The following is a 10,009-nucleotide window of genomic DNA, read 5'->3' on the forward strand; positions in this document are numbered from 1 at the left end:
CAGAAGTGGCATCCACTTCTTAAACAACATGCCTCTGGAAATTCTATGAACTCACAGAAATTACAATAATAGAACAGGGTTCAGGTCTTTTGTTCATAAGGTCACCCCTATGAGTCATGCATGACTAGAAGGCAATCAAAAAGAACAATATAAATTTTATAAGAGATAATGAATGGGAATGATTGTATGAAACACAATGTGAATAAAGAATAGTGTGAAACACAATGTATGTTGTAAGAATACCAATATAAAATAATTTTTTTTTAAATAAAAGTAGTTTGAGCTGCTCTGAGTACGGACCACCATAGAGCATCTTCCTTGATCTAGACACTGTAATTCTATTAACATCTGAACAGCTGTTATAAGAATTGTATTCTATTCTACATGAATAGCTGAAGGGCAAGATTCCCCCACACTATTAATTGTGCTATACACTCTTGGCACCAGCAGTCAGGAAATCAAAAAGCGTATCGCGATGGGAAAGTCTGCTGTTAGGGACCTCTCTAAAGTACTCAGGAGCAACAGTGTCTCTCTGGAGACTAAGGTGCGCCTGATACAGGCCATGGTATTTGCAATCGCTTGTTATGCATCAGAGAGTTGGACAATGACTAGGGAGGACAGAAGGAGAGTGGATGCTTTTGAGCTGTGGTGCTGGAGAAGGGTACTGAATGTACCCTGGACTGCCAGGAAAACAAACAGATATATCTTGGAGAGGATTAAATCAAGCTACTCCTTGGAGGCAAGGATTCTGGGGCTTCGTCTGACATACTTTGGACATGTTGCCAGGAGGGACGGGTCCTTGGAGAGGGACATCATGCTTGGGAGGGTTGAGGGACAATGCAGGAGGGGAAGACCCTCTATGAGATGGATTGATTCGGTGACTGGGGTAATCGGGATGGGTGTGTCAGAGGCGGTGCGGTTGGCGCAGGATAGAGCAGGGTTTAGGGCTGTTGTGCATAGGGTCGCTATGAGTAGGAAACGACTCGAGGACACATAACAACAACAACAATGCATTAAAAAATTTAAATAGAAAAAAAAATTTAAATAGAAAGCTTTATATTTGTTCTTATGAACTCTGGCGACCTCGTGGCAAGAAGCTGCTTTGCATGTAAAGGCATGCAAATAAAATTCACCAACTGCACCACAGGACAAGAATGGGCAATCTCCTTCCTTGTGATTTACTGCCTCTGAAAACCCTCTGAGGGGTCAGGTGGCACACAACAACAGCAACAATATTAGACCTTATTTATTTGCTTTAATTATGTCAGCTTAATGAAACTTTTGATTTCTTTGAATTTTACCATCCAGCATATTAAACAATCTTTTCTCCAACTATCATGATGTAGGCTATTGACCCAGTTAGAATTTATGTCTTCTTGATGTTGAGATGCAATCCATACTGAAGGCTATAATCACTGATCTTCTTCTGCCTTCATGTCCTCCTGACTTTCAGCAAGCAAAGTTGTGTCATCTACATAATGCAGGTTGTTGGTGAATTTACCTCTGCTCTTCATGCCACATTCTAAAGTCCAGCTTCTCAAATTATTTGCTCACCATACTGACTGAAATGGGAAAGGATATATCCCTGACACATACATTCTTGATTTTAAACCACGCAGTGTTCTGACATATGCTCTGTTCAGACAAAGATTTTTGGTCCAGATATAGATTTCCCATGAGCACAGTCAAGTATTCTGGGATTCTCATTCTTCTCAATGTTAGCTATAGTTTACTGGGATCTACACAGCCAAATAAATGCCTTTGAATAGTCAGTTAAACAAAACAGATAGTCTGGTTTCAGCCAAGATCCATTTGACATCAGCAATGATAACACTGGTGCCATGGCCTCTTCTAAACCCTGTCTGAACTGCTGGCAGTTTTCTATCAGTCCATTGTTCAGGTTGGTTTTGGATGATCTTTAGCAATGGATCCTATTAAATACCATCAAAGTCTGGTTTGCACTGTGCTTACATTCCATTTCTTGGTCTTGCCCATTAGGACACTAAGAAGTAAGTCTGATCACTCCCTGAAGTCAGATGAATTAATGCTTTTGTATTCATTCAATCAGTTACTCAACCATTAACAAATATTTGAATACCTAGGGTCTATTTGTTGCCTAGTTGTAAGGAGTTGCACTGTCAACCCAGAAGAATGTGGTTCAAATCCATCAGCTATTCCATAAAAGAAAAATGGGCAATTTCCTCTCATGTGATTTATAGTCTCTGCAAATCCACAGAGTTCAGCTCTGAGTCTGTTATGACTCAATGGCATATAACAACAATAACCTTGCTCTATGTTAAATACCTAGGATACAATGATGAATGAGGTGGACTGGTTGATCTCTATACTCAGGGAATTTACATGCTAGTTAACAGTAAAAACATAGATAAAAAGAGGATCAATCTAACCATTTTAATTTTTATGCTTTGTCATCTCCAATAAATATTTAATATGTCTTTTATTAAACTTGTAAGAAGCCCTGGTGGTAATGTGTAATGGATCAGGCTGCTAACAAAAAGGTCAGTAGTTCAAATCCACCAATCAGTCTTTGGAAGACACATACACATCCCTCTTCCCAAAAAGATTTATAGCCTCAGAAACCCAATGGAGGGTGGCTATGACTTGAAATTGACTCGACAGCACTAGGTTTTGTTTAATGCATAATACATAGCATGTTGCACTAACTGAAAGATTGGTAGTTAAAATCCATCAGCTTTTTTGACAAAGAATGACAGGCATTCTCCTCCTCTAGAGATTTAGAGCCTCAGAAACCTGATGGAGGATCACTAGGAGTTGGACTCAACTGAATAGCAGTGGGTTTAGTGAATTTAAAGTCTACAATTACTAGCTTTTAGACAATCACAATAAATCTGAAACCAGAAAATCTATATGGTATCCAGCTACCACTACTGACCACCGTGAAAAAGACCACAATAAAGGATCCTATGAAAAGTTGGAAATACTGTGGAACAAAACACAAACTCATAGTACTGATCTCTCAAATGCACCACTTTTCAGAAGACAGGTTCCCTACTATCACCTCTTATTTTTCTTCTCTCTTACCTGAAACCTGACAGCTATGTGCCTCAAATGCAAGAGTTGAGACATTAAGTCACATAAAGACAGTTCAGGAGCAGAAGCTCAGACAAGGACCTTTCTCCAAAACTGCTAAAGAGCAACAATGTAGGTTAAAAACTAAGGTGCACCTCATCCAGGCCATGGTCTTTGCACTTACTTGCTATGTATCAGAGAACTGGACAGTAACTAAGGATGACAGAAGAAGAATTGATGCCAATGAGTTGTGGTTCTGGAAAAGAGTACTGAACCCACAATGGAACGCCAAGACAACAAACAGGACTGTCTGTCAGGAGACAGTGAAACTAGGTTGCTCCCTGCAGGCACTGTCTACATACTTTGAGTATGTTGCAAGGAGGGATCGGTCCTTGGAGAAGGACATCATACTTGGAAGGGTGGAGGAACAGCTCAAGTGAGGAAGACCATGGATGAGAAGGACTGATGCAGTAACTGGGGGGATGGGGGTAGTTGTGTCAGACAGTGAGACTGATAGGGCAGGGCTCAGAGCTCTTGCACACAGGGTCATTATGAGTTGAAGGCAACTTAAGAACACATAAAAACAACTTACCTGAAAATTCTTTATACACTGAAAAAAAACAATAACAAAAAAACCAGGGTACATAAAATGTTAAGGTTAATCCCAAAGTCTAATACTCATGTTTTCTATAAAGTCACATGAATAAAGAAAACATACCTTGCCAGAGGGGAACGAAAAGCAGAAGCTGGGGTAGGAAAATCCATGGTTTTTATCTCCAGGACTGGTTTTCCTGGAATAAACTTTAAACTATTGGGATTTGGGGTATCTTGTGTTTGAATAAACATGTTTCTCCCTAAAAGAGAAGAGAAAACAATAATATTCTTGAAAAAACAGTTAACACATTTCAGAAGTGCTCATATTCAGAAAATCAGAGGAAAAATTATTTTAAAAAGGTTTTATTGCTCAAGGTGACAAAATACGATTTTATATATAATTTGAGTAAATTTAATAAATATAGGATAGCTGCACTGAATTTAAAAGAACATTTAGATAGTCCATTTAAGTTCATTTAACTTAGAAGTTAGTTGTTAGTCAAAGAACTCTGGCAATATCCTACACTTAAACAGGAAAGTATAACACAGTTCTAGAGTATTACAAAGTCTTTAATATGAATTGCATTTCAATATAAAGGCAACAAGAATCCTCACCACTGTACCAACATGCAATATCATGACAGTTGGAGAAAAGACTGAAGTTGTCATTAATTTCCTTTTAGTTGAACTCACAATCAATACCCACAGTAAAAGCAGTCAAGAAAGGAAAAAAAAATGTTGGATTAGGAAAATCTGATTGCAAAGACTTCTCCAAAATGCTAAAGAACAATGAGGTCAATTTAAAGACTAAAGTGTGTTTGATCCGAATCATGGTATTTTCAATTGCTTCCTATGCATCTGACAACTAAACAATGACTATGTATAACAAGAAAAAATTATGATGCTGGAGAAGAGTACTAAATACCCGACACACTGCCAAAAGAACAAATCTGTCTTGGAAGAAATGAAATCAGGATGCTCTTTAGAGGCAAGAATGGGGAAATTCGGTCTTATCTACTTTGGGCATGCTGTCTTATGGGACTGTTGTTGTTATGTGTCATCGAGTTGCCTGTGACTCATAGCAATCCTATGTACAACAGCCCTAAACCCTGCTCTATCCTGTGCCAATCTTATTGTCTCTAACAAACCTACCCCCATTACCCCAGTCACTGAATCAATCTTTCTCACCAAGAGTCTTCCTCTCTTGCACTTTCCTCCAACCTCCCAAGCATGACGTCCCTCTCCAAGGACTGGTCTCTGGAAAAGCTACTGGAGATGAGACAGGTGCAAAAGTTGAACGAGCTGATGGTTATGAGCCACCAGTTCAAGAATCTGTTTAAAATTCAGCCTTTTAATAATTACAAATAAAAATTATTATTTGTGAAAAAAAAACCAAAAAAAAAACCAACATGTAAATTATGTCAGACAAAGTTTCAGAATCCTTGCCTCCAAGGAGCAGCCTGGCTTCACCCTCCCGAGGACAAACATGTTCGTTCTCTTAGAAGTCCATTGTATATTCAATACTCTCCTCCCAACACCATAGCTCAAAGGCATCAATTTTCCTTCTATCATCCCTAGTCATTGTCCAGCTCTCTGATGCATAGCAAGTGATTGCAAAGACCATGGTGCACCTTAGTCTCCAGACTGACATCAGTGCTCTTCATTCAGTACTTTAGAGAGGTCTCTAACCACAGATTTTCCCATCGCAATATGTTTTTTAATTTCCTGGCTGCTGGTGCCAAGAGTATTGAGTGTGGAACCAAGCAAACTAAAGCTGTGAACATTCTCAATCTCTTCACCATCCATCATGACGCTGTCAATCAGCCCAGTGGTGATAATCTTTGTTTTCTTGATATTGAGCCTCAATCCATACTGAAGGCTGTAGTCCCTGACCTTCCTCAGCAATCGCTTCAGGTCCTCTTAAATTTCAGCAAGCAGGGCTGTGTCATCCACATAATGCAGACTGTTGATGATTCTTCCTCCAATTCTGATGCCACATTTCTCCTCATAGAGCCCAGCCTCCCAGTTAATCTGTTCCTTGAAAAAAAGACATGATGCAAGGTGGCTAAGGCTAAGGTGGAGGGTCAGCAAAAGAGAAGATGACCCTCAACAAGATGAACTGACATAATGATTGAAACAATGAGTTCAAGTATATCAGAAATATGGAACAGGTTAGGGCAATTCTTCTTCTGTTAACCTTATTCACTGTCCAGCTCTCAGATGTATAGCAAGTGACAGAAAAGATTATAGCTGAATCAGATGCACCTTAGTCCTCAAACTGAAATCAATGCTCCTCAATAATTTGGAGAGGTCCTCGACTGCAGACCTTTCCAGTGCAATAATATATCTCCTCATCTCCTGACTGCTGGTACCAAGGGTGCAGATTGTGGACCCAAGTAAGATGAAGCTGGTTACAGTTTCAATATTTTCTCCATTTATCATGATGTTGTCTATAAGTGATAAGAATTTTTGTTTTCTTGCCATTGAGATGCAGTCCATATTGAAGGCTATATTCTTTGATCTTGGGCAACAAGCGCCTCAAGTCCTCCTCACTTTCACCAAACAAGGCTGTGTCATCTGCATAATGCAGGTTATTGATAAGTCTTCCTAACAAATACTGCATGGTACCACTGTTGTAAAATAGGACTGACCTTGGGGGTGGGGGGGGAGACTAAGAAAGATGGATTCAATAATGTATACTGCATTGAAACAGATGAGGGAGAAAACTGTTTAAAACGAATATATGATTAGGTATTTTTGTCATGACAGGTGTCCAGAGCAAAGACTGCATAGTGGAGTGGACCTGGGGGAGGGTTTGTAAAACAATGAAAGAATTTTACTTTTACAAGAGGGTAGGATATTGGGGGGGGGGTAGAGAGGGGAGAAAAGTGCAACAATGAATGAATGAGAATCCAAAGTCTCTATAAACTTTCATTGAAATTAATAATAAAATTAACAAAAATTCAATTGTTCTATTTCCAGCTTCATTTCCATTACCAAGTCCATACTTTCCAACTACATTTCCTTCTTCATTGTTTCCAATACTCACATTCCAGTCACCAATTATCATTAACACATCTTGATTATATGTTTGGTCAATTTTGGACTGCAAGATTTGGTAAAAATTTTTAATCTCCTCTTCTCTGTCTTTAGCTATAGAAGCAAATATCTGAATAATAATAGTATTAATAGGTCTTTGTATGTGTATAGACAGAATCCTATCACTTACAACACTGTATTTCAGGACAGAATTTGAAATTGTCTTTTTAATGATAAATACAAAACTATTGTTCTTCTATTTTTCATTCTCAGTATAGTATCATGTGATTGATTCAACATGGCCAAAGCTAGTACATTTCATCTCAACTAGCACCTAGAATTTCAGTGTGTTCATGCATTCCAATTCATTTTTCACAACTTCTAATTTTCCAACATTCATGCTTTGTATATCCTATGTTCCAATTGTTAAAGGATTTTTGCAGCTATTTTTCCTCATTTTGATTATCTAGCCTTTACCTCTCATACTATAACTATACGTGTTTCTCTGTTGTTCTTGGGATTTTCAGAGGGCTGCTATTTAAGAAGTGAATGGTCAGTCTTGCTTCTTAGTCTGTCTTAATCTGGGAGCTTTACTCCACAATGAGTGACCCTTGTGGCATTTGACATATTAGTGGCAAAGCTTTCAGCATCAACGCAACCCACAAGTTACCTTAGTACAACAAACTGATAGAGAAATGCTGTACTAGTTAGAACAATAAATTTCCCTAAATCAACAAACTAACAAATTAGCGTTGTACCTCTAACAGCAAACCAGCATATGAATATCATGTTACCAGATCCAGCTGAAGCTTGCATCAATGTGGAAGGATATGGTCCTGGGAGGCTGTTGAAGTGTTCTGGCTGAAATCCACATCTAGTATGCTGGGGTAATGTCCCAGATGTACTCTTTAGAGGTAAGGATAGTGAAACTTCCTCTCACATACTCTGGCTATGTTGTCAGGAAGGGCCACTCCTTGAAAAAGACGCCTGCTATCCATTTCAGTTTTTTCTTTCTCTGTCTTTGTAATAACTTTTTGCTCTCTTCATAGATAATATCCTTGATGTCACAACTCATCTAGTTTTCGATCACTGGTATTTAATGCTTCAAATCTATTCTTAAGATGATGGAAAGATGAAAAGTCATCAAAAGACTAGACCTTCAACAAGATGGACTAATACAGTGACTGCAACAGTGGGATAAAGCATGTTAGAGATGATTAGGATAGTGGAGGATAGGGCAAGGTTCAGATTTCTTGTTCTTAGGGTTGCTATGAGTATCTAACAACAAAAAGACATTTACAAAAAAAGCTCATCTTTAATGCCCCACAAAATACCAGAAAAATTCCATTAGCTTCTGGAAGATAATTTTAAAAGTTCAAAAGTGGTTAAATTTTACCTATGGTGGACAAACTTGCAGGCAGAGAGAAAAGAGGTCTTCGTACTAAGAGATGCAGAGGCTGTTTCTTAATGGCATGTGGACTCATCTGACGGTATCTACATTTCCAAAACAGAAGTAAATGACATTGTAAGCGATCTAGTCTTTCAAAGTTTCTTTCTTACATATAAAAGACATAAGTAAAATTAAAATACTACCAGCCATGAAAACAAGTACAGAGCTTTTCATTTCTCATTCCATTTACCAGGCAAGGAACACGCACAAATAATTCATAGAGCTGAAATGGAAACTCATAGATTTGATAATTAGGTGTATAAAAGATAATAACATCAGAAATGTATCATTGTTGTTGTTGTTATGTACCTTCGAGTCACCTGTGACTCATAGCGATCCTATGTACAACTCTAAACCCAGCTCTACCCTGTGCCAATTTTATTGTCCTTGATACACCTATCCCCATTACCCCAGTCACTGAATCAATCCATCTCATCAAGGGTCTTCCTCTCTTGTGCTGTCCCTCCACCCTCCCAAGCATGACATCCCTCTCCAACGACTGGTCCCTCCCTGCAACATGTCCAAAGTATGTCAGATGAAGCACCAGAATCCTTGACTCCAAGGAGCAGCCTGGCTTCACCCTCTCTAGGACGAACCTGTTTGTTGTCCTAGCAGTCCATGGTATATTCAACACTCTTCTCCAGCACCACAGCTCAAAGGCATCAATTCTCCTTCTATCATTCCTATTCACTATCCAGCTTTCCGATGCATAGCAAGTTATCTACATTAGTAATTTATAATTTAGAGTCCCAGACTCTCTGATATACTTGGAAGCAAATAACAGTAAGGGTTTCCCCCCCCCCTTTCTCCTCTCCTTTATCTTCTTTTAAAACCGGGTAATAGACTCATATGGTTCAAAATTGAAAAGGAGCAACTGTACAGATACTGAAAAAGTCTTTTTTTTCCCGTCTCTTACCATTATGCCTTCCTCTGTGGAGAAATGTATACAATATATCTCAGGAGAAGGTAAGCAGAAACAACCTCAAAGAACCAAGACACCTATAAAGCACACAGTTGTCTGCTGACACTGGCTCCAAACTGAATTGATCATGGTAATTATAAGACTATTGCAGTAATGGACTCCCTGACACAAAACATTGCGGAAGAATGGCATTTGATCTGCTTCTGAAAGATTACAGCATTGAAAACTCAATGGAATGTTGAAAGCATCTACCCTGAATATATAGGGTGCTCATGAGTTGCACATTATCAAAATCACTGTTATTTGCTAATGTTGTTTTCACTGAAAGTAAGCCTCCTTAAGGGACAAGGTTGTCTTCATTTCTATGTTTCCAGAAGCTAAGATAATGGCCTTAGTTCCTCATCTCTAAAATAAGGTTAAATTTTTCAGCTACCTCATAAAGAATGAGATAAAAATAAACTCAGATAATCTATGTGAAGTTCTTAAAACAATGTCAGGTCACACAGTAAGTGCTCAAAAAATGTTGCCTACTATTATCATATGATTGTGTGGATAACAAATTACAGCTAACATTGAGAAGACGGGACTTCTCTGAGAACAATTAATTAATTATGCTCATGGAAAATCTATACCTACACCAAGAAACTGTTGTCTGTATAAAGCAAAAGAATACTGCATGGCTTAAAATCAAGAAAGGTGTTAGAGCTATATCTTTTATCTATATTTATTAAATCTGTATGTATACTGAGCATATCATTCAAGCAGCTAGACTTTATGAAGAAGAATATGGCATCAGGATCAGAGGAGGACTTATTAACTTGTCTAATGCAGATGACACCTTGCTTGCTGAAAATGAGAAGGGCTTGTGGCAAAAGATAAATACTACAGTCTTCAATACGGATTATATCTCGACATCAAGAAGACAAAAATCCTCACCATTGGGCCAATAGGTG

General features: G+C 38.4%; 1 protein-coding gene across 1 annotated transcript in view; it reads right to left on the minus strand.

The window, feature by feature from the left end:
- The window catches only part of LOC102875597 (NFU1 iron-sulfur cluster scaffold homolog, mitochondrial-like), a 37,892-nt gene extending 29,733 nt beyond the window's left edge, over nt 1–8,159 (minus strand). The window contains exons 1-2 of the mRNA XM_006882292.1: nt 8,081–8,159; nt 3,770–3,905 (exon numbers count right to left, since the gene is read on the minus strand). Coding sequence (XP_006882354.1) covers nt 3,770–3,897 — 128 coding nt within the window. The 5' untranslated portion in view covers nt 3,898–3,905; nt 8,081–8,159. The remainder of the gene's footprint in view (nt 1–3,769; nt 3,906–8,080) is intronic.
- Nucleotides 8,160–10,009: the final 1,850 nt, after the last annotated feature.

The sequence above is a fragment of the Elephantulus edwardii genome, unplaced genomic scaffold, assembly GCF_000299155.1.
Source record: "Elephantulus edwardii isolate Elephantulus edwardi_28Jun2011 unplaced genomic scaffold, EleEdw1.0 scaffold00019, whole genome shotgun sequence".
NCBI classification, from domain to species: Eukaryota; Metazoa; Chordata; class Mammalia; order Macroscelidea; family Macroscelididae; genus Elephantulus; species Elephantulus edwardii.